Genomic DNA, 18,482 nt, shown 5'->3' on the forward strand with positions numbered 1-18,482 from the left:
ACGAGCTTCAACCGTTGAGATTTTTCCGAGACCTCCCTATCGTTAGCCCTGATCCTGATGAGCTTTGCTAACTCTCGTCGAGCATGAGGAGGACTACCGTTGGCCATAACCGATGGTCCGTGGGCTGGAGCATATTGACAAACATGTGGAAGGCGTTTGGTGGCACCGTCAACCGATGGAGCCGTCAGTGCATTTTGTCGAACAGTTGGAATGCACCCGAGACCCCTGTTCCTAACCGCTTCCAAATAGGGCATTTTGTCCGCGGCTTCTGTAGTTGGCAGGCGAGGATGAAGATGTCCCTGCTGAATGGGGGTCTCATTTCCACCCAAGCGCTCTCTGGCTCGTTCAACTCTGAGGGTTCTTCTGTCCACCATATTGCCATTGAGGGCTTCCAGAGCTATTGCAGCTTCCTATTCGAACCTGAAGTGGACGAATGCGAATCCCCTTGGTCTACGCAGAGAGAAATTCCATGCCCTAAAGACATTTGATTCTTCCATATCGACTGAAGATCCTGTGGAGGTCCTCCGGGGAGGTATCGAGGGAGAAATTTGTTGTGAAGAGGGTAAAGAGTTTGGGAATAGTTTTCCTAGATCGGACCTCTGTCCATTCCCCTCTTCTTACAGAAGTGGCCTGAAGGGGCATAGAGGTCCCTTCTCTATCGCCCATAGAAGTCTTCTCTATCGCCCCAAAAACTGTAGAAGGTTAACATTTCATCAGTCAGACCATGCTCCAGTGATATGCTAAAAGTGGACAATCAACTGCTAAAAGAGGAGTGTTTTTCTCTAGTTGACCTTAACCAATACTCAAGCTAGTTAGACGGTATACATTCTCATTTTTTTTCCAGCAAGTTTTACGCAAGTTGTTGCTTGATTTTGACATGGTCTAGCGTGATGTATATGTGAGATCCACACCGACCATTAGATGCATAATCTCATTTGAAGCCTTTATACAAAAAATCATATTAATTTATAATTTAAGTAGGCCACAATAATTGGGAGAGAAAGGTCTATCCTTGATATATATTTACAGGCCCCACTGTGATTATCATCTTGAATCTACTCTCACCATTGGATGCCACACTAAAATATAGTATTGGAGCCTAAAAATCAAGCTCATTAGTAATTCATGTGGGTTGCACCAGGGGAAATATTTTGGAGGGTGAGCTTTAAAACATATACTGTTTCTAATTGTGTGGTCCACCTCAATCAAAGATGATGCTGAAATATTTATTTATTTATTTTTATCATGGGCCAACACCATGGTGGGGTCCACCCTAGCCGGGACCCTTTTTCTTTCTCCCCTGCATTTATATTAGTATTAATTGATTGTAAATTCCTATGCCAGTTGGACCCACGTATATCAACCGGATGTTTACAATCCAACCCACTTGTGCATCCCTGCATTACCATAACAGAAGCTTGGAGACCGCACTTGAATGGACGGTTGATTTGAATTGTGCAATACTAACCACAAGTAGTTTTAGAGTACCTTGGGAAAGGGGCGGGAAGAATCAGCTCCACAAGTTGAAGAGGTTTCATTTCCTGATCAATCAGAAACTGTTAATTTTCCCAAATTTCACCTCCGTTAGATGTGATCTCCTCAGCATACTTAACCAGTATCAACTTGGGTGTCCTAGCAAACACAACCTAATAAAGCGGAAATGACCACATGAAACTTGGTGTATGGGGCCATGGGGGTATGGAAAACCTTGAAATGAAATTAATTTTCAAGGAAAATTTACATTTCATACATTTGAAAGAAAAATAAAAGTTTTTTTGAAAACCAGTTACCATTTTCCTGTTCTATTTGTGGTAAGTTACTTTACATAAGTTACTTATACTTCCACTAACTTATCCTGGTTTCTACTTTTTCTTTGACAAATAAGTATGTTTGATAAACAACATATTTATCAGTCAAAAAGTAACAACATTATATGAATACTTATCCATCAAATTTGTTTGGGCAACCTTTAATAAATATTGTCTAACATGGGGCCAACCTTTGATGTAGACTATTCATTATGTTGGGCTCACATTGGCCCTGTCTTCAATGTGAACCATACATCATGTAGGGCTACTTACAATGTGGATCATCCACCATGCGAGGCTTACTTTTGGTACGAGCTATCTATCATGCAAGGCCCACCTTGTATGTGGACAATCCACCATGTTAGACATTGGATGTGGACCATCCATCATGTTAAACATTTGATGTGGGCTGGCCATCATCTGGGCTCACCTTGGAAGTGGCCCATTCGGGGTTGACCTTCTATATGGATTGTCCTCATGTGGGGCCCATCTAGATATGGGCCATCCATCATGTGGGGCCAACTTTTAATATCCACCACCCATCATGTGGAGCCCACTTTTGATGTGGACCATCTCTCATGTGAGCCCACCTTCAATGTGTGTCCATCATACGGGGCTTGCCTTGGATGCGGGCCCTTCATCATTAGGAGGCGGCCTTTGATGTGGACTGTCATGTGGGGTACACCTTGATGAGGGTCATCCATCATGTAGGGCCCAACTTCAATGTCCACTACCCATCTATGGAGCCCACCTTTGATGTGGACCGTCCATCATGTGAGGGCCCACCTTTAATGTGAGTCGTCCATCATATGGGGCTGGCCTTTGATGTGGACCATTCATCATTAGGGCTGGTAGACCACCCATTATTTGAGTTCCACCTCGATGTGGGTCATTCATCATATGGATCCACCTTCAATGTTAATTGTCCATTATATGGGGTTCACCTTCGATGCTCACTACCATCATGTGGAGCCCACCTTCAATATGGACATCCATTATATCGGCCCTGCCTTCGATATGGATTATTCACTATGTGGAGAGATGAGAAAGAAATGGAAAGAGAGACAAAGCAGAAAGTATAAAGTTAAGAAGTAGTTTTTCTATCCAATGAATTAAAGTAATTTTAAGGTGTTAAGTTACTTTTAAAAAGATATTTATCAAGTTAATTTAACTTAAAAAGGTCACTTTGTTATTATCGTAATTAAAAATAAATAAATAAATAAATCATTTGAGGCAGTATCCAAATAGGCATAAAATCTTCACAAGGCAAAGAAGATACAGAAGATGACTGGTCAAGATTCATACATGGAATTCATGTAAATTTGCAATCCCAAACATATAGATGAAGGGAAATTTTAATCCATGATTTTTTTCATTGTCTGAGGATTCTAGTTTATTTTTCTATATCCATGTCTTGATTTTTCATCTTTTCATAGAGAAACCCATTTGAATTTTGAACATCAACAAGATTTATTTTGTTTCAATGCGTGTTGTGGGAGGTCTAGTGTCATCAAAAACTTTTTGCAATCAAAATCAAACTAGTTTTGTATGCCGAAAATTCACAATCCTATAACTTAGTGACTGTTTATCTCATAAATCATAAATGATATCTTACATTCAATGTTTGGATAATCCTTGATATTCCTTTTTATAATTTGCAGAGATTTATCATACAATCAATTATCAGGAAGCTTTCCACGTTGGGTTTTGGACGGAGGCCCAAACTTGTATGTATGAGGAAGCACAAGCCTTCCTCCTTTCACCACCACTTTTGAACATGTAAAAACCATGTTTTACACTGTTAAATGCAGACTGCGTGACATTTCCAAGACTAGGATGGAAGTCGTAACCTTCTTTCTTTCTTGTCATGATATAGACATGGTTTTAAAGTTTTGATGTCTGAAATATTTGAAAACATCTCTAGGGTACGTTTGGAACGTGTGTACACCAATCAGGTCTAATGATTTGGTGGGCCCCCAAAAGATAAAGCGACCGATTGTGGTCTCAAAAGGGATGATCACTCACAAGGCACATGGTAGGAAAAATGTTGAACAGTTGGATAGTTAGAGCTCTCCAATTGATGTAACTTTTGTGCATGGCCCACCAGATCAATAATCCTGATTAGGACATACATTTTCACATGTGCATCATAAGAATACTTATTATCAAAATCATTGACGATATTGACACCGTGCTCCTTGTGTACAGGAATTTGGTGGCTAATAGTTTCGTAGTTGATAGTTCCAACAGCAGGTGATTATCATTGGCATTTTTTAAAATGAGTCAAGACAATAAAAGAATTAGTTCACTTATAAAATGTCGTGAAATATATATATATATTTCACGACATTATATACCCCAACCACCTGAATATTGCCTTTTCCCACATTGATTTTATCTATGTTGCATTTTGGCTTTTTTGTTAAACAAATTAGGCATCCTCTGTAATCAACGGCCGTTGTTCCATCATATAATGGCCGTTATTTAACTGGCATTTTCTTGTGCTTTCAGGGATTTGAGCTTGAATTGTCTTCAGCGAAGCTCTTCATGCTATCAAAACTCTCAATACCGTAGGCCATCCTTTCCATTTCTAGGAATAGATAATCTTTTTTATTTTTATTTTCTATATACATAATAATAAAATGGGTAATGGCCCTATGCCGTGCATTGGAGTTATCCTCCACCCATTATCTGTACTATACATATGGCGCATGTGTGTATGGTTATAGGCACCATCTATCATTGATTGACGATTAACCAGAAATGTCTTTGATTGGGAAATCTGGCTGTGTGATCAATGAAAATTTTCTCATTGAGAATGATGGATCACAATCTTGTTGACTCTTTTTTCTGTCCATATTTGTTCATCAAGAAGTTGGTTATTTTATATCATCCAATCAATGTGATATGTTCAGATCTCATCAACATTTGCCACACGTACACAGTACAGTAGCCCTCACGGCATGAGATGGCTGTCCTATAAAATGTGGGAGCTTCCTGTTCTTATTGTTTCATTAGATGTATGTGGTCTGGAAGCGGAATGGCCGTCACCCCGGGCACAGAGATATGCCTGTTCCATGGCTGTGTGGGGCCCACAGAGATGTCTGTAAAATATCCACTCCCTCTATCTGTTTTCAAAGATCATAATAGCACTGGATTTTAAAAATCAGACAGATTCAAAACTCAGGTGGGTCACACCAAATGAAACAGTGGGAACGGAAATGTCCACTGCTGAAACCTTCCATCCAAACTGTTCATTAGGTTTTTACAACTGAGATAAACTAGAGGCACAGATATCATCCTGATACAAACCTCTGTAACCCCAGGCGTTCAATCCCCAATGTTTTGTGTGGTATGGCCCACGTGTTTTGGATCTGCATGATTTTTAGATTCCTGTCCTACCGTGGTCATGTAAAACAAGCACATGTGTGTGGCATCCAAGCCATGTATCAGGTTGGACCCACTATATAGATCATCACGTGTTACTCACCATATATGGTCAATGGCCTCAAAATAACAGCAGATGGATGATCTTAATTGCTTGAATAGAGGACATCTTTATCAATGTGTATTTTTTTAATCAAATGATTAGGATAATCTAAATGGTGGTGTTATTGGGTTAAGGCCCACCCATTATTGGGTCCACGTTAGAAATCATGTGTGGTGTTACGTAACCATATTAAGTTTCAGTTTAACGAGATCATAATTTCATTTTCTGCATTGGATCTTCCACCTTCATTGAAAAGATCGCTGCAGATCATGATCTAACATTGATCATCCGATGAGGCGATGATCCCCATGATCCTTCATATATGCTATGCACTGATCAATATCCCGCTGTTCCATTGATCTACAGATTCTTCATTCGCGATCAGGTGCGGTGGACCCTCGATGAAAATTAACGATACAGAGTATGAGGGCGACAAAGAACCTCTGGGCCCAGTATCCTATAAGGTGGCCAGCACAGAGAAGTGGGCCGTCAGCAATGTCGGAAAGTTTACTGATGATCAATCCAGCGACACTACTTATTCCAGAGAAATTAAGGATGTTCCGAATACAGCCGACGCATGGCTGGTCCAGTACGCAAGGATATCACCAGGATCGTTGAGATATTATGGTCTGGGGCTTGAAAACGGGAACTACACTGTAAATCTGAAATTCGCAGAGACGGAATTTCCAGATTCAAAAACTGGGAAGAGCGTTGGAAAGCGCGTTTTCGATATTTATCTTCAGGTATGTGTATTTAGACATTTTCCTGGGGTTGTAAGTTCCTGTTTTAGGCTCCGTTTTTTAATTCTGAAGTATAAAGACTGAAACTGAAATCTGAAGCCTGAATCTGAAATCTATAGCCTGAATCTGGAATCTGAAGTCAAAAAACTTGTTTGATAATTATGGCTGAAGTCTGAAAATTAAGTACTGAATTTGAAACAACCTGTTTGTTAACCAACATCTGAAATGTCTGCAATATGTTAATTTAACACATTTGCCCCTATCTCCCATTTGGAAAATTTTCAACATAAAAGGACTCCCATCACAGAAAAATTTCAACTAAAATGGTGGAGCGCTTTCCTTCTCCTACGTTAACAAACACCACTAAACATGGAACATTTTCCAAATTCCGCAGTAAGTACAAAAATTCAGCGTTAACAAACAGGCCTCTATACTCAAAATCCCATATATTTGATACACCCACGACAAATGCTTCTACACGCAAACACGTGCCAGTCTGGCATGTGTAGGACATTCCATGCGTCCATCTGGCGGGACCCAGTGTGTAGATCATCTGGCCAAAATTTGGTAGGCCAAACATTTAAGAAGCAGGGCCTACTTGTTTCATGTCTCAAATGGATGGGAATTGCCTGTGCCCCAGCCTACAACAACTTCCGGGAGGCAGGAGCTACGTAGGCTCGCTGCAATGTCCATGAGAAATCCACTCCGCCATTGGTTTGCCCACTCACGCTGCCTAAAAATGAAGTAGATCCAAAACTGAAGTGGGGCATGCACACCACATGAAGCAGTGGGGATTGGAAGTCCACCATTTAAACCTTCATGGGGCAACATAAGTTTTAGATGATCGACGCAAAGAGATTTTCTTGAATTCCCGTAATTTCAAAGAGTTCCAAACATAACGAATTACCATCTGTTACAATCAAAATTCTGTTTTTCAAATTTTGATTTCATTGTGACAACCATTTCTATTAGTTTTGAAGCTAAGTTAATGGTGCAGGGCAATCTGGCATGGAAAGACTTTGATATAAAAAAAGAAGCAGGTATTGCCTTCAAAGGCATTGAGAAGACACAGTGGGTTATGGTATATGAACATATTCTTGAAATTCATCTTCTTTGGGCTGGAAAAGGGACTTGCTGTATACCTTCCTGGGGCACTTACGGACCCGCCATCTCTGCCATCCATGTTACTCCTAGTAAGATTTAAAGATTTATTATTATTATTATTATTATTGAAATTTGATTCTATAATGGGCCTAATAGAAATGCTGTTATTGCCCAATGCTCTTCCTAGAAATTCCAAGTGGTGTGATCCCAATTATAAATGTGGTGATCGTGGGTGGTAATTGCAGCTGATTGTTTTGTGGTTGTCACATAGATGGATCATTGGCCAAAAATCATCATCATCATCTAAGCCTTTTCTTTTTTCTTTTTTCTTTTTTCTTTTTCCCATCTAAGCCTTATCCCAACTAATTGTGGCTGGATGCATGAATCCTTTTCCACCATTCCACTCCATCAATGGCCATAACATTGATCACGTATAATTCTAGTGACATATCTAATCTTATTCCCTCCAGCCCATGGGTTGTCTAGTCTTTTCTTTACTACATCTAGCCACATACTCTTAGGCATTTTACTTTTCCTTTTAGAGACTCTTAACATATACCAACTCACTTCATGCAATTTTTTGTTTCCATGTTGCACATGACCAAATCATCTAAATCTATTTTTCTCATCTTATTACCAATTGTTGCTACTCCTAAATTCCAATGAATGCATTCATTTCTAATTCTATCAATCCTTGTCTTGCCACTTATCCATCTCAACATCCATTTTTAAGCTACACTCGTGCTTTGCACATGTTTGGTAAAGCAAGGCTGATCTTATAATTATCATGTAAATTTTGACCTTTTAGTTCAGTGGTACATGACTATACTATAAAACTCTAGAGGCACATTTCTATTTCTTCTACCATATGCTTGAATTCTATGGGTAGCATTCTTCTAAATCTCTCCACTCTCATGAAAGGCACATCCTCGGCCGGCTGGAAATGGAATTACTGGTTATCAAGGATTGAAAGGCTGAAAAATAGAGGTCAAGTGTTCTTTCAGTATATTCTAAGGGAAGAGAATGCGCCTGCTGATGGGATGGCCCGTTTTGGTAGTGAATTTCGGACCTCCTCCTTATCTCGGCAAGTTGCTGAGCTTCCCTCTCCTGTTAGAGGATCTCTTTTCCTTGATCAAGTGGGCCTGGGGGCCATTAGGTCTTAGCCCGTTTTGCCAATAGGGTCTTTTTCTTTTTCCTTTTGCTCTGTTATGATAGGCTCTGCCCAGGCCTTTTCCTCTGGGTGAGCCCGAAAGTTGTTCCTGCTGTAAATCCAGTTATACTAATAATACAAAGGCAGAAAACTGTTCCATACAAAAAATAATAATAATAATAATAACAAAATAAAAATAAAAATAAAAATAAACAAAAGTGGTCATTTTGAAAAATATTTTGGTTAGCAATCTTAATTAATTTCTCTAAGTCAATAAACACCATCTAGAGATCCTTCTTCTTCTTCCTATATTTGTCCACCGATTGTCTAAGTAGGCAAAAACTTCAATGATAGACCTCTCTGCCATGAAACCAAATTGATTTTTTGATACACTCATGCTTCTTCTTTGCTCAATCACTCTTTCCAAAAGTTTCATAGCATGGTTCAGAAGTCATAGTGATTTAGTGAATCGACCACTACTAATTGGATGGCTACAATAGTACTATCTATGGACTATCCATGTGATGATTTACAAAATCAACAGTTATAATAACCCCTTGCAAGTCCATTTGTAGCATTCCTCTAAAAGCATATTGTAGCACATGTAAAAGTTCAACATTGACTAATCGTATTGAGTTCTTGTCCAGATTTCAAACCGATTGTCGGGGCTCGACGAAAGAAGAACAAGATTGCTTTGGCTGTTGAAATTTTGGCTTCTGTTGTTCTGGGCATTGTATCTGTTTCTGTATTTTTGATTTGGAAAAGGAATAAAAGGTTGAGTGTTGATGAAGATGAAGGTAATTCTGATGTTTGTAACTAACTAAAAGATAACAAAAATGAAATTTCAGAAATGTTCAAGTAACACAGTACAGTTCGAGAGTACATTAAAAGGTGTGTTTGGATGTACCACTGGATCATAGTTGGGTGTTTTTCCAAACCACAAGATTTGGTGCTAGCCTATCAAATCGTCTTTGGTAAGTGGGGAAATCCAAATGTGGCCTAATTCGGTGTTTGGATGCACAAGTCAACTGAATTGCAAGAGTTCCATCTTATCAAGAGGAAATGAGAATTCAAAGCCCAGATCCTCAACATGAATGTTAAGGAAACTAAAATATGATGCTTTCCACTTTATTAGATGATGGATTGCAATTCAATTTGATAGTGCATTCAAACACACGCTAAATGTGCCAATCCCATTCATTGGGTTCAACATTTTTTAACTGGATATATTTTTATTTCCTTAATTTTTTCTTGTGATTGCTAAAAAAGACATTCAAATCCAATGAACAATTAAAATAAATAGAACCTGGACCGCCAAATGGTACAAATGTTTCTAAGCCCATGTATGGTATTGAATAGGACGTATAAATGCAACCTGCCATTTTATGTGTATCTGCAGAGATTTCAAGGATGGGTCCCAGACCAAACACTTTCAGTTACCGAGAACTGAAGACTGCCACCAAAGACTTCAGTCCGGCAAATAAGCTGGGACAGGGAGGATTTGGGCCCGTTTTTAAGGTCAGTTTGCTTTTATTGTATGTAAGCTACAATGATCAGAAGATTTGAATGGTCCCTGACCTTAGTATTGCGATTGCATGCATGTGGGGCCCGTCTGCGGATGAGGGATGCCCACTCCCTGATGGAACAATCCTAAGCCTTTGATTGGTAACCTAAAAAAAGACGCATGGAAAAAACACAACTATTGTTCACATTCAATGGAACAAAAGCCAATAATCAAATGGTTGGGTTGTTCTAACTTGAGAGATATTTGAGTCATCAACCATCTTTAATGCTGCACATGAAATCAATGGTCTAGATTACATCCAAACCATTCATTCCTTAGGTTGAGGCTCATTTTCCTTCTCTTTTTTTTGGGCAAATTTTCGAACATTTTTGTACTACTGCAAATCCCAAATTGAAAATGCTTTCAAGAAAACTAATAGATCTGATTTGCACTACAGGGCATTTTACTCGATGGGCGGATAGTGGCTGTAAAGCAACTCTCGGTAACATCTCGCCAAGGAAAGAGTCAGTTTCTAGCGGAGATTGCCACTATATCTGCGGTCCAACAACGAAACCTGGTGAAATTGTACGGATGCTGCATCAAGGGAGCTAATCGGCTCCTTGTTTATGAGTATCTAGAAAACAAGAGCCTGGATCAAGCACTCTTTGGTACGTTGCTTCCTTCTCCCTTCTCCATCAAACTACACTTGAAAACCAACACTAGCCTTTTTGTATCACATGTGATTTTCGGGTGCCTTTTTTTTTTTTTTTTTTGGTTAGCTCAGTACACACCCATGTAAGTACACACACTCCATGTTAGCCACCCCCGCTAGGGATCGATACCAACACCTCAAGTGTTGAAACGAGGTATCTCGACTCAGTTTGCCGGTTGAGCTATGGATCTGGGTGTATTTTCGGGTGCGTTTGGTTGCACTATTTGTTAGAATTTAAAAAATTGCAGGTGTTTTAGAAAAAAATAAATAAAATCAACTAGGATTTTTAGAGTGCAGAAGAATTTAAGATTTTTCGAAATCTAGATTTAATGTTATTTAGCCTAAGGATGCCCATTTGATATTTGTCAAACTTTTTATGACAAAAAAAATATAAGTTAAAGAACTAAAATTACCTTAAGGTCCTGTTTGATTTCTAATGACAGTGGTAATTCAAGGTAAACGGGTAATAATTATTTACCTCCGTATTTCCGGTTGGATTTCCAAGGTGATTTGACTGCCACCTTTCATTTATAGTACTCCTCACGTCACTCGAGGAGAAAAAAGTTAAATTGTGGGGCCCACCTTGTTGTTTGTGTATTATCCACACCGTCCATCCCTTTAGCCAACTCATTTTAGGGGATGAGCCAAGAAAAAGAGGCAGATCAAAAGATCAAGTGGACCACACCACTCCAAAAAATGGGAATTGAACTCCTACCATTGAAAGCTTCTTGAGGACCCCATAAGTTTTGGATCAAACTGATATTTTTGTTTCCAGTTTATTCATGACTATGTGACCTTATTAACAGGTTGGATGACAAATAAACATCACTGTGGGCCCTAGGGAGAAAACAACTTTCAACCATTGACGTTTTAATGATCTTGTTTACTAAGGTGTGGTCCACTTGAGATTTTGATTTTCCTCATTTTTGGATTCATGCCTTAAAATGTATTTTTTAAAAGGATGGATGGTGTGGATGACTCATATATATCATGGGGGGGCCCACATATTTAAATCAGTAATAACAATGGTTGTATGGACTGATTTTCGAAATGTAAATCCCGGCGACTTTCAAACAGGTGTAGTAAGTAATAATCAGGTAATTCCGTGTATTTACCAGGGAAATTAAAAATCAAACAGCCCTTAAGTTAATGAGTCAATTTGCTAATTGATGTAGAGTGGCTGGTGGACACTTTCGTGGCCAAGATGGATCAGACAAGGCCCAATTGGAGGCGAAAGTGATCAAGACCGTCACAACCTTAAAATAAGCATATCCCGCAAATCAGGATGAATTATTCAACATACCATATATGATTTTGAGGTAGGAGAAGCTAACCAACATGTTACGCTGGATTGTCCATGCCAGATTTGCAAATTCTATCGGATAGATGGTTGAAAGTCCTTTTTAATTTCATTTTTACTATTTATAATAAGTTTTAGTTCGATCATAACTCTTGATCCTTTGAACTTTAGGAGTTGTGCCCAACATGAAAAGGGCTTAGAAAAATTAGGAGAATAATGCAATTAGGCTAAATTGGACACTTACTATTTTTGGGCAAAAATTAGGAATTCTAGTTGGAATCATGACCGCCTACAAATACTAAGTTTAGTATTTATAGTAACTCATGTTTTTAGGGAGTTTGAGTTGGAGTTTGATTATGAAACTTCTTCTTAGATTTGTATCACTATTTAAAGGAATGTAAATTGGTTTTTATCATCAATTAATTTATTTTTGAATTTATTAGAATTTTTTTTTTATTTTCTATTTTTCCTCGTGGATTCGAGGAATCTCTATGAAGAGTCCAGAGAAGCTCCATGGATTGAGAGTAAATATCCCCTGAGGAAGACAATGATTGACCTGATCATGTCCATCCCTGCATCAATTGGAATTAAAGCAAGGACTCCCCTCTGGCTAATGGCAAATGACGAAGAAATTGCCAAAATCCCATGAACGTTGATCCAGGGGTTCGTTACCTTTTGGAAAGAAAAGAAGCTTTCTACTAGGAAAGTTAGTTAACCATGCAAGGGCTATAAGCAAACCTTGACTATTTTGCGCATATGCTAATTCCATCCCAAGCCCAAGGCAATGCTCAGCCACCCATGGTTGTTGTACGACACAACCCTAATTTCCATAGGGCACTTCCGGATGTGAATCGTAGGGCTACCCTAGATAAGTCGAGCTCCAGCGATGAGGACATCGATTACGCCTTTGCTCGACGACTAGTCTATGGAGGCAATCGACTACATCGTGCTAAAAGAGACAACATAGGTAAGGCCGAACTTCCCTATTTTAATGACTTATTATATGTAAAAGATTTTCTCGATTGGTTAGTCAAAGTAGAACGATATTTTGATTATATAGACATGCCGGAATATAAAAATGTGAAATCAGTAGCATTCAAATTAAAATTCGGTGCTTCTGCATGCTGGGAGCGATTACAACTCTCACATGCCTGATAGAACAAAGCGCTCATCCGATCATAGCCATAGATAAGACGCTTTCTTCGATCAAGATTCCTCCATGGTGATTATGTGCAGGTATTATTCCAGGAATATCAAAATTACCAGAAGGAAAATCAAATCGTGTCAAATTACATGGAAGAATTCTAATGGTTGGTAACGCGAAATAACCTGTGAGAAACCGAATCGTAGTTGGTAACACAATTTATAAGTGGGTTACAATTGAACATCCAGGACCGAGTTCAAATGCATCCGGTCAGGAACGTATATGAAGCGATCCAGTTGGCAGGTAGGGCAGACGAACAACTTACAAGAGTCCCTACTCAGCCTTATCCTTTGACTCAGCCCCCCATGACAGGTCACACGTGGGATTTAACGTTGGCATGAGGGAAGGAACCAGTAGGAGGACGTCTTCAACCTCCTATAACTACAAATAGTCTGTTCAAATGTTGACAATATTATCTTGATAGGAAGTGACCCCATTGTCATCACTGTTTTAGAGGCATTTATTCATAGTAAGTTTCATGGTAAAGATCTCGGCCTCACTCACAGAAAGACATTTTACTAAATCAGAGAAAGTATACTTTTCATATCCTTCCTTAAAGATAGTGGCCATGTTGGGGCTCGACCTGCCACTTTCCACATGGAGCAAAATTTGCACTTAATTGAAGACCATGGCACACCTCTTCCAGATCCCACTACATATCATCAACTCATTGGATATTTCATTTAACCGTCACTAGCTCGCCCCGACATCATTTCTATGGTCAACATCCTAAGTTAGTTCATGCACAATGCACACTAACTTTATTATCACACGGCCATTCGAGTATTTCGAGATCTCAAATCCTCTCCTAGCAAGAGAATCATTCTTCCTTCTAGCAATTCCCTCCAACTATATTCTTATTGTACTCTGATCGGTTCAATTACTCCAAGCACGTTGATCCACAACAAGTTAATAATGCTTGGCCAATGCCCTGTTTCTTGGAAATAAAAATAGCTGACAGTTTTAAGATCGTCCACTGAAGCTAAATATCATGACATGGCCAATGCAACTCGTGAACTTATTTGGCTTAAATAACTACTTTAAGATCTTGATGTCCACCACCCTCAACTGATGCAGCTTCATTGTGACAATCAAGCTGCCCTTCATATTGTCCCAAGTCTTGTTTTTCACAAATAGACTAAACATATCGAGATTGATTGTTATCTTGACCCAAAAAAGATTACTACTGCAATTCTTACATGCCTACCAATCAACAACTTGGAGAGATCTTCACCAAAGCTATTGGTCGAGACTCCGTCATCATCTTCTTCACAAATTGGGTGTTACAGATCTCCATGCTTGAACTCGAGGGAGGATATTATGAATGGTTTGATATCCTTCATTGGAAAGAATTAATCTTCCTCCATGTATGTTAGGAAAGACTCAATATCCTTCCATATTCTCTGAGATTTAATTCTTCCTCAATGTATTTCTTTCATATTGGGAGCCATTCCCTCTGTATTTATACACCATAATAATTAATAGAAAAACAAGCAATTCCTCCGTCTCTAAATTTCACATTAAACCATGACTGTATAGTAGCCCATTTGATGATTAGACTGGCTTGTTTTCTGACCACTACACATACAAGATGGGCCGCAACTAAGGAACGACCTGGACCTCAAACCCACATGCCAGCAGTGGCACATGTGACGCAGAGTACAATACAAAATCCCACCGTCGCATGTATCTGTAGGAGAGCGTAATTGTACTACATTTCAATGCTAATGGCTGCCATTTTCTTGCAGGAGAGAGTAACTTGCATCTGGATTGGCATACACGCTTTGAGATATGCTTGGGGACAGCAAGAGGTCTTGCTTACCTTCACGAGGAATCCAGGCCCCGCATTGTTCATAGGGATGTCAAAGCCAGTAATATTCTGCTTGATGCTAATCTCAATCCAAAGATATCAGATTTTGGTTTGGCCAAGCTCTACGATGACAAGATGTCCCACATCAGTACCCGTGTCGCAGGGACAGTGTAAGCATTGTTGAAACTTCCCGTTCTCCTTCATTTCTAAAGGTCATGTTTGGATGCTTCATTGAACAAAATTGCAATAATCCAACTCAATGTAGAGACCAGGACTGAAGCAGAAGTTCCATTTCATGATTTCAATCTAGGGGTTGATTTGTCATTATGAATGGAGTGGGGTTGCACAGTTTGGTAATTTTCCAATTTGATTTTTAATTATTGCAATGCAAGTCAATTGAGCATCCGAACACAGCCTAAATTTCTTATTACGGGATGTTGGTTTATATTGGAGTGCCTCAAACTGCTATCTTGTTATTCTGGAAGCGGCTACATCGCACCAGAGTACGCCATGCGTGGGCATCTGACGGAGAAGGCTGATATATTTGGATTCGGAGTCGTTGCTCTGGAGATTGTAAGCGGAAGGCCAAACCCATGTGAGAACGTGTATCCAGAGAATATGTATCTCGTCGAATGGGTATGACATTTAATTTTCCTACTAACATAAATAGGAAACAAAGGCTTACGGTCAATTCTTTCATTTTGGAAAATACTCTTGAGAATCCGAAAATTCTCTGGTAGTTAGAAAAATGAGACAAAAAACACTTATTTAAGAGCTCAAGGTCAGCTAACTTTAGTAACGAGTTGACTTTTGACGTTTTGGCTCCCAAACAAATATCCAAGAACAATGGTAATGTTGTGGCTGAATAGGCAATCGATCTCATTAGATCTTGGTCATACACTACGGTCTGCCTATCTTGATGCTTGGGGTCATTGTATTTTGGTTTGAATTGAAGCTGCAATTTCAATCCTGGAACGCCTACATACATATAGAGCTGAAAATAGCAGCGACAACAGAGTGCATCCAAGAATAACCTTAAATAACTACTTGGGGCACACATGCATTCTAAACTACCAATACGGGTCTCTTGAAATATCCATCCAACAAACACGGCAGACATTTTCCAATATGGGCACTGTATTGTTTCTTCCATAGGCTTGTGCTCCCTGTTGCTTTTGTATATGGTTTACATGATAGGTTGGCCCCCAACCTTTTTGTGGGGTCCCACCCGAGTGTGTAATGATCCTTCCCTCATTTAATAAAATTTTCATATATATATATATATATATATATATATATATATATGCTGTAAAATTCCAAAATCTTGAAATATAGAATAACGATTAGCAATCCATTAACAATTTCTACTAAGTTAAACAATAGCCTTTCAAGGTGGAAAGTGGAACTCAAGCATTCCCTACTTAGCTTGTGAATTAGTAAATTTCTCTGTTGCGGACTTGGATCGATGGCCATGAAGCCCTCTTGAACCTAGCTGTCCATGGTGGAGATCCTAGTAATCCTTAGACCGGCTTGTTAATCAAACTTCTAAAAACAGTTTGATTTGTATTAGTACTGCTATTATTAATGTTGCTTATTTTGTAAGACGGTTAGGAGTATTGATCTGACAATTAGGATGGTCGATTAGAGTCTTTCTAAAAGGTATTAGCAAACCCATCACTAGAAGTACAAGAAACAAGAGAGAACACGAGAACCACCTAAAGTCAGGAATAGCACTCTCCCACTGCTATCCCCAGTCTCACGGCATTCTCCTCGTTTGGGTGACAATCAACAGTCCCGAACCCTGGATCATTCAGCGGGTAGCATGTTTGACTCTATTCTCTTTTTGCACACTGAAATTCTTCATTTTTCATGTTTAAGCATCCACTTTATTGTTTTGTATGTAGCGGCAATCAATCTCGATTTGCTTGAGATTGATTCTGAAACAACCATCAGAAATTCAGAAGCACGGGGTTGTTTCAGAACTTTCCAAATTGGTAATGGATTCTCAGTTGTTTTTCGGATTGTGAGAAGCACAAAATTGCATATCCATGCCAAAAGGGCGGCACCTATGCAATATTCACACCATTCATCAGGTGGATCTCATCACAAACTTCCATGGCCTGAAAATGTGGTCTGTCCACTCATCAGGTAGGCCACCCTTGTGCCCAGAAAGATAAAATGGACATTTAAAAGAAAATTACCAACAGGCTGTATTCAACATACAAGTTGGTCCACGTGATAGGCCGTCCAGCCAGATTTTTGGGCCAGATCATCAAGATTCTAGATGGTGGGGCATCAGCATAAGTGACCCACATCTCGTTTCTCATTTTTTAATTTTTTTTAATTTTTAATTTTTTTATTTTAATGTTTTTGGTTGTATCCAATCCATTCTATGACCTTGTAGGCTTGGCATCTCCATGAAAACAACCGCGCATTGGAACTGGTTGATCCAACACTATCCAACTTCGATGCAGAAGAGGCAGCTCGGATGATCGGCATTGGTCTTCTATGTATCCAGGCATCACCATCACTACGGCCGCCCATGTCACAGGTGATGGCCATGCTGCAGGGACACATTGAAGTGGGCACCGTCACGTCAAAGCCAGGCTACTTAACTGATTTGCCCCCCAATTATCCAATCAGCTTCATGAGTGACGGCACTCTGACAGCATCGACTAGTGTAACTTCTAGCAGCCAAAAGTTACCACCCGGGAATGAAAGCATCTCACCGTGAGAACCTTTGAACTGATGCTGCTCGAGGTTGACCGCATCCCATCTCTCCATACATGCATAAATATATGTGCATGCATATAAGATACCATATTTAGACGCCAGGCGGTTTGGTTGTTGGTATTTGATACATGCTTTGCATTTATTTAAGTCACGTTTGGATGATAAGTTACTTTAAATAAGTTACTTATTCCAACAGTAACTTACCTTGGTTTCAACTTAATTAGGAGATAAACATGTTTGGAAAGTATGTTCGGTAAAACACCTGACGTTGGGTTATTGAAACCCCCAATCCAGCAATGCGGTGAAAGTGGAGCCCACCATAATGTATGGGTTATATATCTACTCTGTCCATCCAATTTTCCATATCATTTTATGTACTGGCCCAAAAGTAAGCCATTCCAAATCTCAGGTGGCTCACCACAGGAAACAGTGGTCATTCAATGCTACGGTTGAAAATTTCCTAATGCCTACTGTAATGATTATTTTCCATCTAACATATTGCATTGATAGCATCAGGTAGACCAAAATGAGAGGAAAAATACAAATATCAGCTTGATCCAAAACTTTTGTGGCCCCCAAGAATTTTTTAATGGCAAGCGTTCAATTATCATGTTTCCTGTGGGGTGGTCAAATTCAGAGTTGGATCTGCTTTATTTTTATGCTTATGCTCTGAAATGAGCTGGAAAAATAGATGGACCGCATGGATATAAAAAAGATGGACGGCATGGATATACAACACATCTATCCAAGTGGGTCTGCGGTAAGGGCTTGAGAAAACACGTTAGTACCCTGACGTTGCGGGACGTGGCTTGTTGGTTAAACCTAACTCCACGTGCCCAGGGCCCACCATGATGTTTCTTAGAAATCTACTATGTACATTTATTTTACCATGTCATGTTAGGAAGTGAACCCAAAGACAAGGTAAAT

At 39.4% G+C, this 18,482-nt stretch overlaps 1 protein-coding gene across 11 annotated transcripts in view; it reads left to right on the forward strand.

Moving 5' to 3' along the window:
- Positions 1-17,720, forward strand: part of LOC131220918 (probable LRR receptor-like serine/threonine-protein kinase At1g56140) — a 78,937-nt gene extending 61,217 nt beyond the window's left edge. For 9 of the 11 annotated variants that reach the window (XM_058215853.1, XM_058215852.1, XM_058215850.1 and 6 more), the window contains 11 exons: positions 3,470-3,535; positions 4,017-4,061; positions 4,320-4,378; positions 5,665-6,041; positions 7,036-7,231; positions 8,940-9,089; positions 9,692-9,810; positions 10,254-10,464; positions 14,761-14,992; positions 15,308-15,458; positions 17,227-17,720. In XM_058215853.1, the coding sequence (XP_058071836.1) occupies positions 3,470-3,535; positions 4,017-4,061; positions 4,320-4,378; positions 5,665-6,041; positions 7,036-7,231; positions 8,940-9,089; positions 9,692-9,810; positions 10,254-10,464; positions 14,761-14,992; positions 15,308-15,458; positions 17,227-17,556 (1,936 nt within the window). In that variant the 3' untranslated portion in view covers positions 17,557-17,720. The remainder of the gene's footprint in view (positions 1-3,469; positions 3,536-4,016; positions 4,062-4,319; positions 4,379-5,664; positions 6,042-7,035; positions 7,232-8,939; positions 9,090-9,691; positions 9,811-10,253; positions 10,465-14,760; positions 14,993-15,307; positions 15,459-17,226) is intronic. The other 2 variants (XM_058215851.1, XM_058215860.1) reach the window with 2 other exon arrangements.
- The last annotated feature ends 762 nt before the right edge of the window (positions 17,721-18,482 follow it).

Source organism: Magnolia sinica, chromosome 12 (assembly GCF_029962835.1).
Source record: "Magnolia sinica isolate HGM2019 chromosome 12, MsV1, whole genome shotgun sequence".
Lineage (NCBI taxonomy): Eukaryota > Viridiplantae > Streptophyta > Magnoliopsida > Magnoliales > Magnoliaceae > Magnolia > Magnolia sinica.